The sequence below is a fragment of the Glycine soja genome, chromosome 20 (genome assembly GCF_004193775.1).
Source record: "Glycine soja cultivar W05 chromosome 20, ASM419377v2, whole genome shotgun sequence".
In the NCBI taxonomy this organism is placed as follows: domain Eukaryota; kingdom Viridiplantae; phylum Streptophyta; class Magnoliopsida; order Fabales; family Fabaceae; genus Glycine; species Glycine soja.
Window position 1 is genome coordinate 49538671 of NC_041021.1, and position 25170 is coordinate 49563840.

At 32.7% G+C, this 25170-nt stretch overlaps 3 protein-coding genes across 5 annotated transcripts; 1 reads left to right on the forward strand and 2 right to left on the reverse strand.

Annotated features, from left to right (window-relative positions):
• Positions 1-7651: 7651 nt before the first annotated feature.
• LOC114402931 (autophagy-related protein 18h-like) lies at positions 7652-15231 on the reverse strand. Of its 3 annotated transcripts, none has more exons than XM_028365634.1 (9): positions 14734-15231; positions 13518-13961; positions 12854-13294; positions 12304-12549; positions 11244-12041; positions 10987-11162; positions 8810-8940; positions 8274-8570; positions 7652-8106 (listed from the first exon to the last, which is right to left on the reverse strand). In XM_028365634.1, exons 1-9 carry the CDS (start codon positions 14908-14910, stop codon positions 8102-8104), a joined length of 2715 nt encoding a protein of 904 aa, XP_028221435.1. In that variant the 5' UTR covers positions 14911-15231; the 3' UTR covers positions 7652-8101. The 3 variants fall into 3 exon arrangements, with proteins under 3 accessions (XP_028221435.1, XP_028221433.1, XP_028221434.1); XM_028365632.1 differs by having other exon boundaries at positions 8274-8591; XM_028365633.1 differs by having other exon boundaries at positions 8274-8588; positions 14734-15230.
• Positions 15232-18417: 3186 nt separating this feature from the next.
• On the reverse strand, positions 18418-22089 carry LOC114402419 (receptor-like cytosolic serine/threonine-protein kinase RBK2). Its single transcript, XM_028364983.1, has 9 exons — positions 21704-22089; positions 21439-21602; positions 20991-21344; positions 20626-20877; positions 20369-20526; positions 19768-19847; positions 19548-19683; positions 19277-19426; positions 18418-18881 (listed from the first exon to the last, which is right to left on the reverse strand). The coding sequence occupies exons 1-9, from the start codon at positions 21733-21735 to the stop codon at positions 18714-18716; spliced, it is 1494 nt and encodes a 497-aa protein (XP_028220784.1). The 5' UTR covers positions 21736-22089; the 3' UTR covers positions 18418-18713.
• Positions 22090-23749: 1660 nt separating this feature from the next.
• LOC114401587 (protein FANTASTIC FOUR 1-like) lies at positions 23750-24941 on the forward strand. The gene has a single exon (XM_028364138.1). It carries the CDS (start codon positions 23941-23943, stop codon positions 24763-24765), a length of 825 nt encoding a protein of 274 aa, XP_028219939.1. The 5' UTR covers positions 23750-23940; the 3' UTR covers positions 24766-24941.
• Positions 24942-25170: the final 229 nt, after the last annotated feature.

Below are 25170 nucleotides of genomic sequence, written 5' to 3' on the forward strand. Positions count from 1 at the left end.
TATTCTTTTTTCTTGGCAACACAATTCGCTAGCTTCACAGCTCGCTGTCATGAAGAGAGGGGAAGAGAAACTCTCTAGAGGGCATCTAATTGGGATATTTTTTTGACTAATTTTGTCTTTTCCAAACTACAAATGAATGTTTTAAGTAACAGATAATAAAAATTTAACTTATCTATCAATTTTACACTAATTTGGTATGATATAGGATTAGACTAGTAGTTATTTCATAGAATATCTGGTGTAATCTTTCTTCTCTATCGCTTTCCCTTGAGAAATTCTGGAGTATGGTATTTGTAATACTAGAAACTCATTATATCTCTAAGTTGTTGCTGTTCTCGCATTTGTTGTACTTGCTGTTGCTGTCGATGTTTGATTGGGTGATGCTTCCCATGAACAACTGCTATTAATTAATTCCAAAAGCGACAATTTTCCATAGAATATGGCACACTTTTCATTTTTCTTTCTCTCGAGGAGGTAGGAAAATGTTTAGATTTAATAGTCATGACTCATGATAGCTATACAATTATGGTTTATAAAATATTCTTATATTTATTTTTACCGTCAGACTATTTTTATCTTACAAAAGTAATATTAATTTTTATAAATAAATTTAATATAATGTGACATGATTAACATATAATCTTATCTTTTAAATATGTAATTAGTAAAAAAAATATAGTTAATCAACGCATACAAATGAAAAATCATATCTTGAGAAAGATTAACTTTTTAGATGAATATTAGTATCTTAAAAAATTAATTCTTGTGTCTCAATGCAGACACCAATATAGAATATGTGTGTCTATCTACTTATAATTATAAAGTAACTTTTATCTTAATGAAAGAGGTTTAAGATTTGGACATAATTTTTTTAAAATTAATTCGAGTGAAACAGTTTGGATAAAATATCTATCTCAACATCGATTATTCTTTACTTCATTCTTTAAGGGAGCCATCTTTCTTACCATAAATGTCCGCCATATGATCTAGCCTTTCTGTATGTGAAAGTCCAAATTTCAATGGTTTTCTTCATAAGCGATAAAATAGAATGTCGAGTAAATGTATAATTTAGTTTTTTAAAAATATATCTTGTGCATTTTAGTTTGAGAAAGTTTAATTATGTACAAATTAATCATTAAAATGAATAAGTTAATCATTCTATGAACAAAAAAAAAAACTGACCCATTAAGTCCACGCTTATTTTTATAATAATATTTCATTTTTTTTTCAAAGACTATAAAATAAAAGAATTATTAATAATGGAAAAATTCAGAGTATGAAAAGGTGGAAGCTGAGGATGCTCAGAGAGATTTTGAGGGAGGACCTGAAATCAAGTGAATTAGTATACACGTCTGAAGCTAAAGCTGAACTGTAAGGGGCAATCTTTGAACAGTAAGTATCCGTTAATTTGTGCGTTCAGTAAGCAAGAGTTGTCTGTTTAAGCACCCAATAAGTGGGGTAGTCCCTCATTTTATTTATTTATTTATTTTTATGCAAGAATATTTTAATTTTTTTATCTATATGAATTAAAAATAGATATTAAAATTTACAGCAATTCATTTAATCTCTTCAACCTTCTACACCCTCCAACATAAACATAAAACAACCAAAACAATGATAAAACAATTTTTCTTTAGATAAATAAAGCAATTGGTATTTATACAATTTTTTTAAACTTTAACTTTTTTATAATAGTTTTGTTTACTAAAAGTTTAGATAAATTAAGACACAAAATTCACCCGAATCAAACTAAAATCAAGGCTATTTAAAACATTTTTAATAATGAATTTCATTTTGACATCTTAAATCACTTTTTGGTGATGAGTCTCACACTATCGTGTATTAAGATTTTACTTTTTTTTTTCTAATGATAGATCTTAACTTGAGATCTTGAGTCAATTTTGGTGAGTATTACCGTGGATCCCACTTAAATATATTTTATTAATTATTTTAAATTAAATTCAAGTAATTAATTATAAATATTTTAATTATTAAATACTAATATTAAAAAAAATATTTTGATAATTAAATTTTTTTAGTTATGACTTGAAGTTAAATTGACGGAAAATACATAACATGCATAAACAACAAAAATATTGACATTAAGCAAGAAAAATTAAATTTCCTCATTGTTGTGACTAGAACGTGTCCAAATATACTTCACCGCTTGAAGTTGTTAATAAACTTCTCTTGTATGCATATAATATCTTATTTGTAGGTATGTAAGAGAGTCGGAAAGAATACCACGAGATACATCAATGTTTAAGATCTCTTCGTCTACATGGTCATAATCAATATCAACATTACTATTGTATGTATCTTGTTCGTCTTTAACAATCATAATATTCTTCATCGCATCGATGTTTCAATTACACGATGAATCATATATAATTGTAAATTGAGATTTTAGCTCACCAAATACTATCTCTACATCCTTTCTTGTCGATTGTTGATATTTTGTAAATAATTTTGTTTTTTTTCTCTGTGATATCATGATGTTCTTCACAAACGTTGTTTAATGAGAATAAATGTCATCTGTATCTTATATTATATGGGTTCCATTAAATGTAAATTACACTACAAACTCAATCTTATAAACTGTTATTAAACACCAGCAATTGGTTTAATGTGTTAAGGTCATTGTTTGAACATGTTCAATAATTTAATCTAAAAAATAAATAAATAAAAAATTAACATCTTACAAATGTAGCAAACGGTAAAAAAAAATTGTCTCATAGGTGTGTAGCAAATGTTCAAAATCTTCCCTGATTGGCAAGCAACGGTTAAAAAAAATTACACTATCACTTATGAACATCAATGATACCTTCACTTTTCTCCTTCCCTAATCAGACCACACACAAAACTCTTCTCCTCCTTTGACCCATTTAACAGTATACATAGGACACAAATCTCTGCAGTGGTCAGTGTGTACGTAGTGACTAGCAAGATGAGGCTGTGGAGCAAAGTTGGGTCCCGGGTTCAGCTGTTGCTGAGGTGCCCCGCACAAAGTAAAATTGTACGTGTTTCACTTTTTATATAGTCACTTGATCACCAAATTTCTTAATTGTTTCAAAAATGTTAAAATTCTTAAAGTAATAGATATTCTTTTAAGTAACTAGAATTGAGAAAATAACATTATTGCTCAATTTCGCAATGGCAATTTTGCATTCATGTGTTGTTATCTGAGAGAGCATATAATCAGTTCAATAACGAGTTATTGCTGTACTGTTTTACTACCTTCTAGGTTTTGAACCAATTATTGAGGAGGCAGATCCCTCCAAAATGTATTCGCTTTTCTTTCAATCCAGGTTGAATAATTTGCTCAGCACTATATATATATCTGACAAACCATTTGATACACAACACAATTATGTGTGGCTGGGACTGGGATGCAGGACTCTTCTTAGGTCCCTCAGAATCCCCGTTTAGTATCTACGTAATAACACCTCACACATTCCTTTACAGCCAACCCAACCACCATGCTATTGCTTTCTATCAAAATATTATTACGAATATATATATAACAAAAACGATAACATAATTAACAAACAAAAACAACATTTTTGTATAAGTCATATCGCGAATATTTTAACAATATTTTTTATTTAGATGAATTTTCTATTTATTCCTTAACCTTTGATTTCATCCATTGTATGCGGCGTGCTCATTCAGACATAATATGAAGGCAATAAATATTTGTCGGAAAAAAATGAGGGCATTAAATATTTAATATATCTTATTAAATGTTAAAAATTACTCCTACATCACCTTCACTCATTTTTATTAGTCCATTTCTAGAAGATAATATACAAATTAGAAAAAAAGTAATTAATATGTTCATTCATATTAATATTATTTTTAACTTATCTGACGTCTATTGTTATTTCTGCCTTATTTATACTCAATGTGTGAAATATTTAAAAATTAAGTAAAAATAAAAAATATAATTAAAAATATGATTAATATTATCTTAATTTTCTTAAAAGAACATCAAAGATAATATTAAATAACTTGTACACTTTTATAAGTTGATATTTTTAATAAAAATCACACGTGATAAAACTAAATATCATTTATGTACAAAATAAATGTTCTTGCATACTATTTTCAAATTTCAATATATGTAGAAAATCAATGCTTTAAAATGTTGATAAGGAGTTTTGTTTTGTTATTGGGTTAATTACAATCCTTGGATTGGATAGTTGCATTGCTTCCCCGGCTGAAGTTGCTTTCTAAGTTGTTATTGGGACCCTCTCCAGCTAACTTATCATCCTACCGTGTCTCCAGCAGACAGCAAAATCTTAACATGTCCGTGTAAAATTTTCGATTTTACCTTACAAAATTTATTAGAATTTTAAATGTCAGTTCAACGAAACCAAGCAAAATTTTAGAACTGATTAGGATCCAAAATTGGTAGAGTTAAAATAACTTTTAATTTAATTTAAATTAAAATTTTATACTGAATTTCATTTTTACTTTAGTTTTATTTATTTTTAACTTAAATTATAATAAAATATTCAAACATAAATCATATTACTTGAAAATTAATTTTATAAAATTAATTCTATTTATAATCAATTTTACTAATATTTATCTAAACACGGCACTTAATCATTATATATAAATTCAGTAAAAAAAACATTGTAGATAAATCAAAGAGGAGATAAATATAATGTACTATATGATCCAGATTTATGCTGCAGACTAATTACTGCTGGAGAGGATCCCAGTGCAGTTTTTGGGTATCAGTGCCCATTTGTTTTTATATATAAAAAAATTCAAAATATGTTTTAGTTTTAGTTTTTTTTTTTTTTTACCAGAGAACTTAACGAAAATATAAAGGCTCATGTAAGGAGAAAAACATTCAAACGATTAACTAACATTTCCGAAAATAATAGCAACTTGCAGGGCTTTCATCGAGTTTAATTTGAATAACTACAATTTTTTTATATAAAAAAACATTGGAGAAATGTTGCACTTTCACTAAATACGAAAATGACACATCATATATAATTAAAAAAAAATTCATATGCACCACTTAAAAAAAAAAAGAAACTATAGAACAATTCATTAGTTTAAACTTTACGCTTGTTAAATTAAAATTTAATCCTTAGTTATTCTTGGCTCTAAAGAATTATCTTGCTTCAAATTAGTTCAAATTTACTTTTTATTAACCTTATAAATAGCAAGGTATAAGTAGGAAAATAAGGTAACATATATTTTTAATCTCCATAAATATATGATAAAATTTTATTTTACATTTTCCCTTTTTATTATTTTTAATTCTTATAAATTTAATTTTATTGATAATATAACACCTGCTTTTTTTCGGAAAGTTAATTGAATTTAAAATTCTTCTATTTTATTGGCTGATAATATGTTAGATATACGTATTCTCACTATTCTGCTCTCCAGTCATTAAGGAGACAAGAATGTAACAGGAAATAGCGTTATTTTTTGCTCTCGCACCGTAATGGGTAATTTTTTAAAAAAACTAGGATAATGGGCATATTTTAAAAAAAAGTACGAAAACGAATAAATCATAATTTAAAGTACAATTTTATTATGAAGAAATCATATTTCAAAACATAATTTTATTTTTTAAAAAATTGTTACACTAAAATCATATATGTATGTAGGATCTCAATTTTTTTTCTTTATGAAAATTTAAAATCATATGCACATACGATTTTAATATGTTTTTTTTTAGTTATTTTAAAAATAATGTATTTGAACATAAATTTGTTTTTTTTTTGTTTTTGATAGAAATTGTGTTAAGTAGGTAATACTTATTTTTAATAAGTTTTGACTGGCTAATATAAAATATTTGGATTTTTTTCATAAAACTAAGAAAAGTAAATACATATTACATATAAAAAAAATATTTGTCGAATTATGTCTCATATCTAGGTCTTCGCGTGTGATGTCGTGGTTTTTTTTTTCTTGTTGTTGAGTTGGTTTGGCTTGCCCTTGTCTTAGTCTACAACCACCTTGAGTGGGCTTAGGTTCCCCTTGTTGTAGTATCATCATCGTCATTATTGATCCCAAGATCGTCACCATCATTGTTGGTATTATCTTCATCTTCATCACTTTCATCGTCATCATTGTTCCCTATTTAAGGAGGTAATGTGGAACGATAACAATCCATTAATGATGTTGGATTGTATGCAAATGATAGTGTTGTGGAATAGGTGACAAACATATTTGAATGTTCATGAAAAATATCAAAAGTATAAGGAACTTGATGAAACGCGGATTGAGATGTATATGTTGAAAACCCTATTAGCATTACGATCAAAGGAAGTTGGGTGGAATATATTAGGTTTAACATCAATGTACTGCATTTGACATATTGCATCAAACTTTAACAAAAAGTTCCATAATGTTAAGCTAAAAAAATAAGTCATTAGTATGGGTAATTATTTAAATTTTTTAACTTATGTATTTATTTGTTTGAATGAAACATTTATTTATTGATTTGAATTGATATTTTTGTCAAATGAAGCAGCCAAAGTTTGATGCAAATGAAATCGGAGTTTCGACAAGCTATGAACTGTTTAGAGCAAATTTCAAAGGAAAAATGGACCTGAGCCTATAATGGTGGCAAGAGATATGGACACATGACAACCAACCTTGCTGAATGAATGAATTCTGTTTTAGAAGGAACATGTGTCTTGCCTATAATTGCCTTGGTGAAAACAACATTTAAGAGAATAAAATCGTGATTTGTTGAAAGAGGAATACATGCATCCTGCATTTTACAGACAAGACACGACTACCCCGAAAAGGTAGCTATCATGTTGCAAGAAAATTGTCATTGTGCTAGGATGCATCATGTGCAAAGGTACACTCGTGAAACATGAGTTTAAGGTGCAAGAGCTAGCAAATCCCTAATTAAGCGACGAACAACGGCCTATACTATTAAATTAAATGAATGGTGTAACTGTGAGGAATTTCAAGCATTGCGACTACCTTACTCTCATGTTATTGCAGTTTTCTCTTTTTGTCACCTAAAGATCGACTTGTTTGTTGACCTCGTGTACAAATTACAAAACATTTACTAAGCTTGTGAACTTCAATTTTTGTTCCTAATCCTAACATACGACAATTTCAATCAAAAAGATCAACTACTAGTCACATACAAAATGAAACAATTGAACCAATTTCAAATAGACCGAAAAAATATTCAGTGTGTGAAAATGAAGGTTATCATCATGATAATTATCCATATAGGCAATGAACGATGTTGAATATTTTGTAATCTTTAATCTTTCAAGCATAATTAATTACTATATATTGTTCAACTTACAAATTTTGTCCATATACCACTTTTCTTTTAATATATTATTTTAAAAAAATCATAAATCATAAATTTTAACATAAAATAAAACTCATTTAAAAAAACATAACTAAAATCATACACAATACAATTTCAATTTTTAAAAAAGAAAAAATATAAAAATAATGTCCTACCATACGATTTCATTAGAAAAAAGAAAAAATAATAAAATCATATTTTAACATATGATTTCAGTTCTTGTAGAAAAAATATTTTAAAAAAATATCTATTATGATAATTTTTTTTAAATCTGTCTATTTCCGTAATTAACCCGTTATTTTCATTTACATACCTTTCAAGATCAAGATACTATTTTCAAATGGTCAAATGAATCTCTTGAATTCAGCAAGAGTGTCACGAGAAATATAAATAATCCTGCATGAATGAGAACAAAAGAGAGCAGAGTAAAACAAACAAGCTATCTATCTGCCCCCTCCCCCTTTTCTCTTTCAGCTGTTCCCTTTGCCTCCAAAGCAATGAACTATGAAGAAAAAAATATAATACACATATAAAGAACCCACACCCAGAACCCACACAAATAATTTGTAGTTATGAATTTCAATATACATCATTTACATGGAAATTAGAAGGTCAGAAGAATCATTGGACTGGGAAGGAATTTCGAGAGTGAAGAACATTAAATTCCTTGAATCAATGGTTAGTAGCCTTTAGCTTGTTGCAAAGAAATCGCCTGCATTTGCCAATTAATTTCCTTTACAGCAATTCCAAGAGGGAGACAAGCATAAAATAAAATAGTAGTCATCAACCTGCAACACAAGCATTTTTGTAGTCTTGAGAAAAATAAGAACCAAACAGACAAGATATCACAATCATTCTTAAAGTCTTGTACACACACACATATACAAGCCCACAAAGCAACTATAACTAAACTGAATATCATTGAAATCAAAAAGTAACAGCTTCAGATTTATACCTTCCTCAGAGAAGTCAAATACATCACCAAGCATGTCATCATTATCACCATCTTCGTCCGATTTCCCCCTGCCACAGGGACTGCTACAATCCACATCAGTAATAACCTCTGTTGATTCATGACAGTCAACTGATGCTTTACAATAACCTTCTTGAAAATATTGCTCAAAGTCTGGTGAGTCACGTATTGACTCCTCACAAGTTACATTCATATTCAAATCACAGCCACTTAAGCTTGAATTGAAACTGTCACCGGCTTTTTCATGTTTTGATGATTTTACCTTTGCATTTGCACCATCTGCAAAATTTGAGGCACCTGCTGAAACATCATTTGTGTCAACAGTTTTGACTTTTGAGGCTTAAAAGAGGTGATGCCAATACAACTACCTCTCTGTTCTTGCAATTAATCTCACTATTAGAAAAGTTAATTGAAGAAAAATTTGTTAACAAGTGAGATAATAGTAGTCAAGAACAAGTGTGTTACATGGTTCACTAAAAAATATGACACAAGATTTCAGATTGAATTGCTTATTTTACCAACAAATGTCTTTTCAGCTAAGCCAGGTACCATCAACTTTGAATGGAAAATTGCAGCATCTTCTGACAACTTCTCTTCAGTTCCATGTGAATCAGATGAAGAGCTAGAGTATCTTCCCATAACAATACCTCTGACAAATTGTAGAATTTGTCAGCACGTGCATGGACAGTTAAACAGATGTTTCAAATTTCAATCGCTAGTTAAAACAATGATGAAGCATCCCTCCAAATTTAAACTCAAACAAATGACAAATAAAACAATGCTCCCCTAAACATCACACTCAATATATAAAACTATGTAAAAGCAAGAGGGATAGGAATAGGAAAAATTAAAATAATAGCAGCTTGACACAAACAGGATGTTTCAAACTCACATGACTTCCTAATTATATTATATTTTTAAACTTAAATAAAGCATCTCCAGATAGCACTTAAGATTGTAACTGCATCGTTAATGATAGATAAAAATAAACTGAGATAGATAACCCATTAGTTTGTTCGTTAGTTGGTTGGTTAAAGAAATAAGGCATGTTGCCTAAAAATAAAAGGGGAGGTAAGAGAGATCATCTTGTCATTTCTTAGAGGATTGGGATCTTTGGGCATTGGGAGGTGCAGACCCTCGAAGTTCCGCAAGTTAGGCAATTTTCTTTATGTAATTCTGATCAAGTTTCTATCAACTAGTATCAGAGCTCTGATCTTGGAGCTGTGATGAAATTGTTTGTAAAATGATGCTAAGATTTTATAGGAGAGAAGTAACTACAAGTTTAGAACCATTGGAGTATGTGAGGAGGAGAAAATATTGTGGATTGCTGAATTTGCATTCAGAGGAGAAGCTCTCAAATGGAGGTGTTCTTGGAAAGAGAGCAACTAGAAGGCAACATGGTTGACCTTTGAGAAGGTTGTGCTCAAGTGGTTCCAACCAGATCTTTGGGCTTGTCTACAGTACTTAGAGGAGGAAGAAAACAGAAGTGGAGATGAAGTTCTTGGGATCAATAGCCAACAAAAGAACCATGGCAGCAGAGAAAAAACAAAATTGCTGGATAGACCAAGAAAAGAATCAAGAAAAACAACAAATGCAGAGCTGGAGAGAGAAAAAATAGGCGGAAGACGTGATAAAATAGCTGGTAAACACATTACCATTGTGAGAACCACTAGGGTCATTCAGTCATGGTAGCGAGCGAGTCATGCAAGGTCAACAAACTGATACTGCAAGAACTATCACAGATTCGATTAGAGGTAGCTGGGTCTGAGTTGCAAGCATAAGAGGAGTCAACAAGAAGGGCATATCAAACAGAGAGAGGGTGGAAGCGCCAGATTGGAATTACAAAACCAGGGCCAATTATTTGACCTAATGAGCCCAAATTACTAAAGAAAAAGAGTGGGCCTTAAAGAAAAGTGATGCATTTGGCTATTTAGCTAGCAATGAGCAAGTCCAGCCGGTGGAAGGACAAAAACAAGTTCCATAAAACCTATAGCCCATATCCACACTTCAGGTGTCAAGTCTCGACCACAAAACAGGGACCCACAATTCATGTAATCTATCAGGGCCTCTATCATCTGCTGACTTTGCTATTTTTAATGGCACAAAAGAGGATTTTGATTGATCATATTTCATGCAATGAGGCCCTGGTCAAATTTTAATCTCTGCTTTTATATACTGTTCACCTTGAGAACAAGGTGGAACTTTAGGGGAGGAGCATTGATAGACACCCTTTAGTTAGTTAGTTAGTTATGTAGGTTAGTTAGTTGAAGAAATGAGGCATGCTGCCTATAAATAAGAGGGGAGGGAAGAGACAGATCATCTCGTCATTTGTGAGAGAATTGGGACATTGAGAGGTGTAGATCCTCAAAGTTCTGCAAGTTGGGCAGCTTTCTAGCTTAATTCTGATTTAGTTTCCATCACAAAACTATAGCAACAAAAGAAGGAAAGTGGAAACAAGGGAGCATCTCAGCAAGAATAAAAGAAATGCAAAGTAAAGAGCAAGGTCGGGCACTAACTGTAACTTCAAAATTAATCTTTGACAACTCAGAAAGAGGAGACTCAAGCATATTCATCAGTGTAGAAAAGAGAGCCTGATATTTAAATTGAATGCATCTAGAATGCAAAATTTCTTAATGGATAGCTACTAGAAGACATAATATCCACTGAACCAACAAGGCAGATAAGTGATCATTACCTGTCACCCCAAGTAGATTGAATTCTATGGAAATGGTCGAAGATGGGCAACAGATCCTTCTGTTTTATTTCAATCTCATTAACGGGAATATTCTCTATTTCAATTTCTCCACTTGTATTAAGTTCACATAAATTCAGCTCTCCAGCTTCCAAAGGACTAATCACAAAGAAAGACACCTGAAATTGAGGGAGAAATAGTTTGATCAAAAGAATAACTATAATGTTGAAGAATGTTCAACACATAAATCAAATGATTACCTCAGATTCTTGCCAAATTGGTATCCGCCCAGAGCTTATATGTACCTCTGTATTTGAGAAGTGACATTGCTTATTAAGTTTTATAGAATTATTGTTCCTGACGCTATTATTATCTTCATAATCTGAACTATCCAAGATCATTTCTGCAGCTTCCAGTCCACCAACAGTATTCCCCAATATGCACACTTCTTTTTCTGGCCAATCATATCTCCTACAGACATCCCACCATTGAACAGGTTCAACCTTCACACGCAAATCTTCTTCTTGTATCTGTGCTGAAGGAACTAGGGCTGTTCTTGAAACAGTTTCACTTGACTCTGCCGCCAATGGTGGTAGTAGTTTATATTGGATTAAATGACCAGAAGGGGTATAAACTAATAAGTGCTCCATGGCATGATTTTTTAAGTATGAATTGTGTGAATCATGAGGAATGGAACTGTGAAAGACAGCAGAAACAGCACCAGATGGAATTGAGACTTTCCCTGCTGCAGAAGACGCGGCATTACTAACCGTATTGAGCCATCCAGCATTACTATTTTTTATTCGGCTAACCACAGAAAGAACAACAGGAGGTGGGGGTGTCAGGCACAACTGCTGCTGGTTTACTGGGAAATGTGGAGTGAACCACCATGGTAGAGGAAAAATTGGCAAAAGAGCAGGCCCATCAGTGTCTTGATCGTGCATCTTAAGAACTGTCTCACCACCAAATGGGGCAAGAACAAAAATATGGCAAGTTCCCTTGGAGGAAATGATGGCAACCCACTGACTGTAATGGCTAAAACAAATATCTTGTATTACCTGTATAATATACACAATTAAGTAACACCCTTCTCAAGCATATAAACAGAAGTATTTAATTTTGATATCCTGTTATTTACACTATCATCCAAACATATACTGTCAAATCAGTAAAGAACTTTGAACCTAGGAAGTTTAACTCTTTCAATGATGTGTCAACACATCATTAGCTGGTAGTATAAAAGGATTTACACTAACAGTTGATCAAATCTGGGCACTAAACATAAAAGGCATTAAAGTAACACTGAGAATAGAAGCATACAGCAGATGTCATGCCACGGTGGAGCTTGTAAAGGTGCACATGTGAATAGTTCCAATCACTGCTTTGGGAACCTGATCCATTCCTTGAGCAGGATGGCATAATTCGAAATATATTAATATTGTTGCCATGAATTGAGGCTGTAACTAAAAGTGTCCCACTTGGATCAAAACATAAGGCAGATATTGGACTAGTATGAGCCCTAAATTGTGCCACAACAGCTCTAGAAACAAAATCCTTGACAACAACCTGCAACAAATGAGTAGTACTAGTCAACAAGCATATAGAATGATTACTTTCCTGTTTCAACTGACATAAAACAATGATTAAAAGAAGAGCGAGGAAAGAGAAGAGACTACAGCAAAATACTTGGTGCTATTAACTACCTTAGAAAATTCTTCTTCTATGGCTAAGCTGAACCAATAGATGGTCTCAATCAAATTGTAATACAGATGCCAATATTACTTTAAGAAAGAAAATATCTAGTCAGGGTCCAGCACATTGCAAACTAAAATCAGACTATAACATGCCAAGTTATTTCCAGAATACTCACCATCCCAGCTGGATCTGTTTCTGTAGAATTTAATGCAAATCGAGTAACTTTCCAACTCGAGTTTGAAGATACAGGAGAACTGGATCCATCAGGTGTTAGATCTTGATAGTATTTAGACAATGTTTTGTATCCCATATCACTGAGATTGATAAGCCCTGCAGCCAAATGCTTGCTAGATTCCATGGCATATCGGGCTACCAGGTTTCCACTGCTGGGTGATGTTGATGGGCTGACAGCAGGAGGAGTAAGACTCTGAGGACTCAAGCGACCTGTGTTTGACAACAATGGGCTGTTTGAGGCATAAGCTAACCACCGGGGCCCTACAGCCATCGGACCATAGCCAATATTAACCCCAATCATTCCTTGTCCTCCCAACTGAGGCACAGGGTAAGTGAGAACACTGAACTTATTCTCAAGAGTAAGAGCATCAAAACAATATATCTGCAAGCAAAGTATATAAATGAAGAAAACAAATTAGACAGATTTTACCCATGGCAATAGCAAACTAAGTAGCAACCTTGCAATGTGTCAAAGGAAATTGGTAAGACCAGCCCATGATCTACCCAAAACAATCATAAACTCAACTTCCTCAACAAAGTAACATGCATTTTTCACATATAAGTGCTAAAAGCAAATTGAGAAACAACTTGAGTCAAAAACTTACTTGAGTAGCTAGACCCACAGCCACTATTCGAGGACTGCATCTAACCATGTAGACTGTTGAACGAAATCTCAGAGCATGAACATAAGTATGGGACCTTAGTGAGTAAAACCGAACTGCTGTAGCTGAGCTGACAATATTTTCTGCTTGAGCTTCATTATGGCCATCTCTGACATTTAGCATTTTACCAGGGATCTTTGATTTATCACATGCAACAACCAAGAGTAAAGGATGTGATGCTCTAAATCCTTCACAGCCTTCTGATATTGCAGGGATAGGCTGCATCTGTAAAAATGAAACTGGATCATCACGTTTCGAGACAAGCTCCCTTACATTGGAGGCGTCTTCCACATCAAGAACTTGAAATCCATTGGAATAGCTGAGTAAGAGAACATGCTTGAAAGAAGACGGACTGAGTTCTAGCCTATCAAAACAAGCCCAAAGCATCTGCTTGACAAACAAAAAGGTGAATAATCCTGACTCCTTCATTCATAAGTAATAAATTTACAGCTGAAAAGCAATTATGAAGATTGCCAAAGCATGGTGTTGATCAAAATACAAATCTATCTGTACAAATTGGGATCCGTAAATTATTCAGTAGCACCAGACCATAATGAATGCTTCTAAAAATGGACACGTATATAATGACCTATTCTATACCAGCTTTGCCATATCCCCAATGAGAAGGCATATTAGCATTTGTTTAACTACATAATCAAACAAACCAGTCTCAAATTAATTCTGGTCTGCCATCATGAAAAATAGAATAACAAACCAATATCTCTTTGATTTTTTGGAGTTGAAGAAATCGCTATGGGGTTAATCAGAACATTCCATGTCTCTTTTACTTCACCCATACAAAACCAGAAAGAAAACTATTAGAATCGCGTACGAAAAAAATTGAGACATGGTCATGTTGATTACGTCCTTAACTTCACTCAATAATCCAGAATAAATGCAATTCAAATGTTAGGGACAAAACACAAAAGTTAGCAATAAACGGTTCTTTTCGTGAGATTGGGGACAGTGTGTCAGCGACAATAACAATATTTCCAAAAAGACAACCGAGCATTTGGAAAACTTTCGCGGCACTAAATATTCCTCTACGAACAACGATCAAAACTCACGCACGTTTGACTTGTCGATTTTTAACAGCATTCACACAAATCACAATTTCAGAAGGCAACAACTGAAGAGTAGCATTCACGCAAAATGCTACCTGGTCTCTGCGGTCGTGTCCGTCACCGGAGATGGAGGCGGCGACGGAGGCTCCGGCGGAGCGGACGCCGGAAGAGGCGGTCTTAATGCAAGACGATATGAACTTGAAGGAAGAAGGAACGAATCCATTGCTGCTCTTGCTCCTGCTGCAATCCTTGTCCTTGCTCAGATTCTTCATAATAATATTCAACGAAGCGATTTTCCACAGGCCACCGGTGAGTCACCGGGAATTCCGTCGACGAGAGTCGCGGAACGCGGGCGATCGAATATAGCATAAGAATAAGAGGCGTCGGGATTCGCCGTACGCGGCGGCGGAGAGCTCCGGCGCGCTTTAGTTGGTGGTTGAGGAAATTTGACCTTAACGGAGACGGTTCCTTCTCTCTCTCTCTGTCTTCCGTTTGGAGTTTAGACACAGGGCGAGCGACTCTGCTTGTGCTTGGTGCTAATCGCAATGCTTATTTTCCCTTTTGCCACTTCGCTCCCATCACATTTTCCAAAATGCCCGTTACGTCCCCTTCCAATGTTTTCAAACTTCAACTTCGCTCCAAATTACCATCCACCCCTTCCATCTTTCATTTTTCAACTTATCATCACTGCTATTAAAATATTATATTTAAATCATTATTTTACAGTGCAATCACGTATATGATAAAAGTGTTTGCGATTCCGGCCAATTTTAGTTAAATTTGGGATCCAACTTATTCAAATTTAATCAAGTTGGTTCGGTTTGATTTTCATAATTTTTATTTTGAAACTCAATTCAACCCAACTCATTCATAAACTGTTTCGTTTAATTCAACGGATTATTCATTTAAATTTGATATTTTTTTTCTTAGAATTACTATTTTATATCATGATTTATTCAAATATCCAATACAATTAACGCGATATTATCAAATGTCTGAAAGTAGTAAAATTAATTCATTTAATATTATCAATATAATATTCTAAAATAGACTAATACAAATTAAAATAAGATATTCTTCAACGAGATTTACTTTATTAGTCTGAATCATGACTATTTCATACAACCTAATTTATTGCAATAAGTTTGATTGCAACCAGATTTTCTAAATATGATCCGTTAATATTATAAATATGGCAGAAAATTATAAATATGAAAAAATGGTGAAACAAATAATAATGTATTTGAAAGTAATATCTTTCAATACTAGTAGTTTTAACACTTTGAGTTTCAATGTTAACAATATTTAAAGTCAAACCAACACAACTCTAAAAGTTTAAACACAAGCTGTTAGCACAAAAATTAACACAAAAATTAATTGATATTTTATACAAATATAAAAAATGAAATAAGAGATTACACACCTAATTCAATATTTTTCGCTTCATTTATTTCAACTTGCAAGTCATTAACATTTTGCATAGTAGATCTAAGCCAATTTTTGACACAAATGGGAGCTTCAGCAACAATGAATCTTACGGAACTACAAAATCAATCTAAAATTCTACCCATTGTACTAAATACACACTCAGATGATATAGTAGATACAAAAATGATCAATATATCTCTAATCATATAGGAAAGAATATAATATTAATATTTGTATCTTTTCAATTTCCACCAATTCAAAACGTCAAACTCAGGATGGTCATCTTCAACATCATTTTTCCAAATACCTATCTAACTCATTTTTTTGCACCTCATCCTATTTTTTCTTCATTTTCATTCTAAATTCATTTTTTTAGTTATATATATATATATATATATATATATATATATACATGTATATAAATAAATAAAATTTATATTTTAATTACGGGTTCACGGGTCAGGTCAACTGGTTAACAAATCTATAAATTTAAACCTATGATCCAACCCTAATGAATAATTTTGATCGGTCCAATTTGTTTTTAATCAAAATACATAAATAATCCAACCTAAATTATTTGAATCGATTTGGATCAATTTGGGTTCACAGGTGGCACGTACCCTTGAACACCCCTAATATACAAGAGGTTTGGTATATGGGTGGATAAACGGGTTCAGGTCCATAGATTGGCCTGTGGGACCTACAATCCGCACAGACCAGAACCATTTTTTTTAAAAAAATCCATTACTATACAGGATTTTAGGCCCGTCCCTCATAATTTGTTAGTTGTGCGGGTTTGGATCATGCGGTCCATGAGTTGGGCCGCAAACCTGCAACCACCAGCTAAGCCCAACTTAAACTCAATTAATCTTAAAAGCTCAATCCAAACTTTCTTTGCATTTACATTTATGTTGAAAATTTATTTAGTTGTGTTAAAACTTTTGTAATTGAGTATTTATTAGAGATTTATTAAGACTTTTTTTAATATATATATATAATTGAGTGTAATTGACTATTTTTTAAGAGAAAAAAATATATTTATTTTAAAATTATAGTTTTTCTTTTTAAAAAAATAGACCCGTGAATCAACTTGTTTGGCTGGCGGGGGTAGATCAAAATATTAAATTCGTGTAAAAGTGTGAAACGGACTAACCCGATCCATGACTAATACAAGCTTATGCGAAACAGGTCGGCCCACTTATTCATCCCTAATTTGATACGATGGGATCTGATAAGCACGGATTGGTTGGTAATTTGAATGCTTGGAAGCGAATCATTGGTGGATCAGTGTGAGGGGCAAGTTCGACATTTGACGTGGTCCGCACGTGTGTCTCATGTGGTATTTTCGTGTTATGAACAAGTTTAGGGGAGAATTCTTGTACGCAAGTATGTAGGAATGCCTTGAGGAATTAAAAAAGAGTGTTATATAAATATTCTTGAGATAAATTCTTACAACAATTTATATTTTTTTATTTGTCATATCAGTTGCTGTATCGCACGATTTTCTCATCTAGTTTTTTTTTTCTAATTTAGAAAAATACGATATAAATTGATTAACGACTATAATTTATCGTAAAAAAATACAGTCCACACGGCATGTTGATTACCAAACGACAAGGCGTGGGAATATCTTAAACTAGATGCCGAACCTAATTAAAATAATTTTTATTGGCCTTCCAACATCAACTTGTTTACCAAGAAAGTGACAATAATAATTGAGTCGTAATTGTAGGTAGAGTTAGAGTAGATGCAAATCCACCTTGTGAATAATATTTTCAATCAGTTTAGCTTTTTTAAAAGTTCACGCATAATTGGCGAAGACAAGATTATGTGCAGAATTGGCGATAATAGGGTAGCCTAAGCCCACGCAAATGCCCAAATTCCTGGCTTATGTTTTCATCATGAGTATTTATATACGATTTCATGAGTAAATGGATATTTATAAATATTGTGTGGCCTTGAGGGTAATTCTCACTATAGATGTAAAGATTTTTGTAATCTATAAATAATCTATAAGCTTTTTTCTTTTTATAACAATCCATAAGCTTATTTGATTAAGCTTCAAAGGTAATTTTATGATACCTTTTTTTCTGTTATTTTTCAACATTTAATTAAAATAGCTAAAATATTTCAAAAGTAAAAATGAAAGAGGTCCTACGTTTAGAAATATCTTGCAAAGAAAGTTATTAGCAATATAATTTAACTATTGTTACTTTAAATTACTAATAAATAATGTTTCTTAATCTTTAAGGAAATTAAAAACCTGTTGCGCCGGAAACAATTTCATCAAAGTGTAAAAATGTAGTTAAGCGATGTTACTCATTAATACAAACAAATTGACTTCTATAGCCTTTTCAAAAGACTTATATAATGTGTATTCACTGGAAAAAAGGGTTCTGGCTTACATAAAAAATCAACAGTTGATGTAATGTATGTACAGAAGCACAATAAATAGTGCACATAATAAGTACCATTGCCAAGAAAATGTATACAAGTTGCTCTCCATGGAAATGCAGGTAGCCTTTAATATTTTTTGCATTTTCATAGTGTCCTAGAGGTTCATTTCCATGGACTTAATTACCGAAGTTTGCCCCAAAAGTTTTATACAATCTTCAAGTCCTAAAACTAATGATGTCCTTAGCTCTCGTTAACCCAATGCAATCTGCTCAAATCGCTTGAGATCTCTTAGATGTTTTGTTGAGTTGTATTCTTGCGCGTCTAGTAGCTCTTCTGAGTATGCTCTTTGTAGAGGCCTCCTTCGGCTTGATTTTGTAGCTTTCAGAACATGGTCTTCACCTCTTAGCAGTGTTACAACCTTCAGCCGTCAAAGAAAATATGATCAATCAATCTTCTATGAAATTACACTGCTCTTTCAATCTTTTTTTCTTTTCACTATCTCTTTCTCCCTTAATTATTGTTAGCATCTCTAATATTAGACAAGTACAAGGCTGAGCTCCAAGTATAAACAATTAACAATATATATATATATACACACACACATACAGTTATGACTGCATTTTTCTCAATCAGCTTCATTCATAAATGTTGTCGCTTAGCCTAACCAAAATGGTGGCGTCACATTAGCTATCATTAAAGACTCACAGTACAATAACTGAAAAGATCTTAATTAGTCTCTTTGCATTAATATGATGGTAATTTGAGTTTGAATGAACTAATAATGTGCATCAATCTAGTTCGTTGTGTACTTGCCTGACTCATGCGGGGGCGTAAGATAGGAGAGTGTTCAATGCACATTGATGCAGTTAAAACAACACAACCCATCTGTTCTCGTTTATAATCGTCGCCAAGAGAAGGATCAACAAGGTCCTTGATATGATTAGCGTCAAGCAATGGTTTTGCCTATAAAACACAAGAAAGCACAAAGCGCTGAGGCCTCTCGTGTAGTGACAATTTGTTAGATAATATTTTTTGAGATAAGTTAGATAATATAATACACCCCATTTTAGGAAAAATGATTTACCCATATCACAACACTCTGCTGCATATGATCCACCGCTGGACGCCCAGTTATGATCTCCAAAAGTAGGACCCCAAATGAAAAAACATCAGTTTTCTCATCTACTATTCCATGCATGAAATATTCAGGAGCAAAATAGCTGCCAATCAAGTAATTAGAGGAATTTATTAAATCATGAAAATTTATAAAACTCCAAGCATTAGTAAATTTTTTATTTTTATACCCAAATGTGCCTTCAAATTTTGATACACTATGGTGAGTCCATTGTTCTGGTAACCACTTTGCAAGTCCAAAATCACATATCTTGAAAAAAAAATCTAAATCAATTAATAAGGGAGTGATATATCAGAAAGATTGCGTCAAACAATAGGGAATACGACAGAGCCTTAAGAGACATGGCCTAATCTAATTTACAAGCAGAACATGCTTTAACAAGTAATGAAAGACAAGGTTTAGCCATTAGCACAAAACATGACATAACAGCTCAGTTCATGTATTATCTCTTGGCAAAAGCTGCAAGATTTTCAGAGGATAAGAATAATATTGGAAAATAGTATTATATTGCTTAATTAGTGATGATATACATGAGGAGCTGATGGCTATAGAAGATATGTTTAGCTTAGCTTAGAATATTGGAAAACAGGATAAGTTGACAACAGCATAAGAAGACAAAATTGTTACACCTGAAACTAATGACTAAGTTAATGCTCCTACACACATCCACAAAATTTCAGAATGCATTCATGGAGCCAAAGTTTCATGTATCAAAGTAATACTGCAAACAAGTTATTTTATCATTCACTCTAATGAAGCTCAGTAAAAACCTGTGGCTCAAAATTCTCCGTGAGCAGAATATTCTCTGCCTTGATATCTCTATGAATGATTCGCCTGTGACAACACTCATGCAGATAGAGGAGACCATCAGCTATTCCCAGAGCAATTTTATACCTTTTACTCCAATCTAATTTCTTTTTATCTGAACCTGGAACACACACCATGAAAGAATAAACAGTAAATACTAAATGCATTAACCTCAAGTTTTCTCATGCGAGGAATCTGCAATGCTAACTAAAGTACAGACCATGAAGAAGAGATCCTAAACTTCCGAGTGTAGAGAGTTCAAAGACAAGTTGCATTTCCCCTTCTACACAACATCCAACTAGCTTTGCAGTATTAGGATGGTCAACATGAGCAATTACACCTAGCTCACATAGAAAGCCTGCGGTTTTTTCATCTGTGGTCCCTTTACTCAATTTCTTCACAGCTATTAATTGTCCATCTTGGAGACACCCTTTGTAAACCTCAGCAAAGCCACCTCTTCCAATTATATTTTCTACATGTAAAAGGAACAATAATGAAAATCTACCTAGTCAAACATATCGAATTTAAGAGTAAAAAATGAGTTTTTGAATCAAATTATGACATAATTAGGGTGAGATTTCAGACCATCACTAAAATTGTTGGTTGCATTTCTGAGTTCAGAGAGGCTGAAAGTGACCCAAGAAGACCTGAAGTTGTATAGCTTACTTAGAACTTGGTTTTCTCTGCTGCTTTTGCTTTTCCACTTCGGTATCTTTGGCACACTAATAAGAGGAGGGAGGGAGCCTAGGCGCTTAAAAGATTTTTTCCTCCAAATTTTGAAGAATTTGGACCAGTGAGAGCGTGCCCTCGTGGTTGAACAAGTGGCTTTCGATTCATGTGATTGGTCGTGAGAGTCAAAGTCTTTCATGCAGGCTTCCAAGACTCCTCTTGGTGATGCTATATTTTCTTTCTCTTTCTCCAATTCCAAATGCCTCAAGTCTAGGAGCAAAGAAAAAATGAAAAATCATGAGCAGAGAATATAATAAGTCTTGGAATTTGGATTGAAAAGTGAGGAATTGGAAAGAAAAAAAACCATGGGCAGAAGATGAACAAGAAAATAGAGAGGCTTGTCTCTTGGTAGCTCTTTTGGGCCTCGTATTGGCATTGGTATCGGGGTGCAGCAAATCAGATTGAAGATCTAAAGCTTCTGCAATTGTAAGCTTCTTCGGTTTATTAGCTTGGCTTTTCTTCTGGTCACTGCAATGCATGGCACATAATCTCAGATATTAGAAAAATGAAAAACAAAAGTGGACGTGATTTTAATTACAGGAAGAAGGAAGAGGCATATGCATACATACCACAAACAACAATCTAGTTTGTGATTGGCCATGAAAGAGAAGAAAAGACAAAATATAGTTAACGGTTTTGGGTTGATAATGGTGGAAAAACTAAGAGGGCATTGTTATTACGTTAGTTTATATGTAAGGCGTGTTATGTTTGTTGGTATGTATGCGTTAGAAAGTGCAGTGATGCGATGAATAATGGAAGTCAGAAAGGGATTGATTGCATTGCAGATGGATGAGGTTGTGGTGTGACAGGAACAGGTGGTAAAATGAAAGGTTTGCAGCGACATGTGCTCTCAACCAACGTTTCAGACAGACAAAACAAATTGAACGGCTTTGGAGAAACGGAGGTTGGGGTCGAATCGACCCTTGGTTTTATTTGGGTTTGAGCCAGTCTTTTCGATTATCACTATCTTAACTTATGTGCACTTCCTCACAAATTAACTTTCAATTTCGCCCTTTTACACGGAAAGGTTCTTCATTCTTGATTAAGAAATTAATAATAATAATAATAATTACTAATGATATATATTATAATAAAAGTTCAATATGTTTTTGGTATATGTAAATATAAACATGTTTGCTTTTAGTCTTAAAGAAAATCAACTCCTTTAACTCTCTTGTTTATGGAAAAATATTAAGCATGATCCTTGTCGTTATAAAAAAACGCACCATCTCTTGTTTATGAAAATTGAGACTGTACATGACACATTTTTCATAAGTAAAATATTGAAAAAAAGATAATTATTTTAGAGACTATAAGCAAACATCATCTTCTCTACCATTAAGTGTGTATTAACCAACATAAGATTGTTTTAATTTAACTAATAGTCTATAAAAAATATCATCTTGTACTATGTAGAGATTAAAAACATATGTAACTCCTTAAATAATCAATACTAATATACGACACACATATATCAATTAGTTTTTTTTACAAGAAACATATATCAATTAGTTTGTATTTAGTAACTTATTTGAAATTTTAGATAGACAATAGATTTTGAAGGTTGTAAGTTATTGTATTGTTTTTGTGATCTTGAAAATAATTTTTTTAATTTATACAAAATTTTCACAACAAAAAAAAATAAAAAGAAAAGAGAGAGAAGTATGAGATAGAATGAATTAATAGTGAAAACGAATGATAAAAATATTATAAATTAAATGTATAAATAATATTACTATTTTGAAAAGGTGGTATATATATTAACATTAATTATTTGGATAGCATGAAATGAGAGAAAGGATTTTAAGATTCATCAAATGTTGCAAATGTAAATTGTTATTTTTTCACAGCAAGGTATGACACATAACTTGGATCCTTTAGAGTGTGTTTGGGTTTAGAAGAGAGAGACGCAGATAAGAGAAATTTTTGAATTAAAATAGAGTATAAGAGGTGTGAGTACCATAAAATAAAGTACAAATTTTATCTTGTATGTTATTTCTCTTATTCAAAACAAACACACCCTTAAGTATACGTCAGGGTTCAATCCCTATATCAACCTTGGCCATCAAAATTATAGCATGTGATATTCTATTTGAATTTTATTTTTCTCTAATTTTTTATTGTCTATAATAAAACATACTATTTTTTGTTTTGGATATAAGTGATTGTTATTAGAATAATATGCATGAGTGGTCCTAAAAATTAAATGTCTAAAAAATTGTGTATTTTGGATAAAGATGATGAACTAAAGTTCAAATATTCAATCTTAGCCAAAAACAAAAGTTTAATTGAGAATCCTAAACAAAAAATACGCAAAGATACAACATTTCTCCTGTGAAACGTGTCTAACAAACTTAAGACTTCACACCTTAAATTTTTGTACCATCTCATGCACACAACTTATTGAAAATCTTCCTATGTTTTAGCCAACTCAGTAGGTAGAAAAAAGAAAAATTGAGGATGAGGATGTTGTTTAAGAATGCGGAAGAAAAATAGTAATGTGTCATCTCGGGAGAATCATCGGCCATCTCAGTGGGACTCGGCACCATTTGCTGATTGCTAACTTTGCCCCATCACTATAACTCATGCATGTTTCATACAATTAATCATTTTTCACCCTCTCTTCTCAAGTTTCCCTTTCCACTCTCTTTACCTCATCATTACCACTATCTTTGGGTGGGGGGTGAGGATGTTATTATAATACTCTCACCCTTCCAATCTTTTTAACTTGCTTTCTTTTCAAAATCTACAATCACAAAATTAACACATACATTCGTCAAACAAGAGTTTATACATACATGTGATAATGGTTTTCTTTCTCTATGTGCCTATTCTTCTTTCACTTTCTTTCTCGTTCCTTCTCCATGTGTTTAAGAAGCATATTCACATTTCCTTATTGGATCTTGTCACCACCTTCAACTCTACCAACATAATGATTGACAACTACAAGCTTTATCCCAATCAGATTGGTTTTATTGAAGATGTTAGTGAAGGGATTGAAGGGTTTATGACTTGCACCAAAAATCTTGGTTTCCAAAGCATTGATATTAGTGATAAAATCGATGATAATGACAATAATAATGATGATGAGGATGAAGATAATTGTTGGAGGAAAACAAGGGTGACAGAAGGTAAAGGAAACTTTCCTCCACCACTTTCGTTGTTGAATGGGAATGGACAACCTAGTTTCATTCTTGTACCGGTAAGGAAAAATGGAAGGTTACAACTCAGCAAAGTAAGAATTAAGAAACCAAAAATTCTCTATGCTACCCGACAAGATGGACGATTGAAATTGTTCCTCGTTCCAGATCAATGTGTAAAGGATAATGCACAAGAAGATGAGAAAGAACAAGAACAAGAACTAGTAGATGACATGGAGGAACATACAGAGGAGGAAGAAGGCATGATGATAGTAGAATCAATGGAGGAAGAGGAAGAAGAAGATGATGATGAAGTGGTTGAAGAGATTACCTATTATGAGCAAAAGGATTTTAGGATTGGAGAGTGGAAGTTTCCTAACGAAAGATCTAGGAAGTGTCATGAAGTTTTGAATCATATTCAAAGCCATCATCATCATCATGGTCATGGGAGTCATCACCACCTACATATGTATGGATTTAGCATTGCATGAGATCAAGTTGGAGGTTCCTATGGTTGCCCCACTTTTGTTTCATGGAGTATGTAAATTTGTGATTGTAGATTTAATTGTGTCTCCTCAATGTTTGCACTAAATTTGTCACACGAAACACACACAAGAATCCATTTTGCATCCAAAGTGTAAATACATAAACACTATGGCATTGTTTCCTTGTTGGATAAGTGCTTTATTTATGGTACGAAAAATAATAGTGTAATCAATGACAGATTCACATATAAATGAGGGGGTGCACTTGCATCTCTCACTTTTATAAAATTACATATAAATAACTTGAATGTGTATATTTTATCCCCCCTTCTAATTTTATATATTTGATCAACTTTCATTAATTTTTTACTTCTTTCATGATAATAATTATTAATTTTATTTTTTAAATAG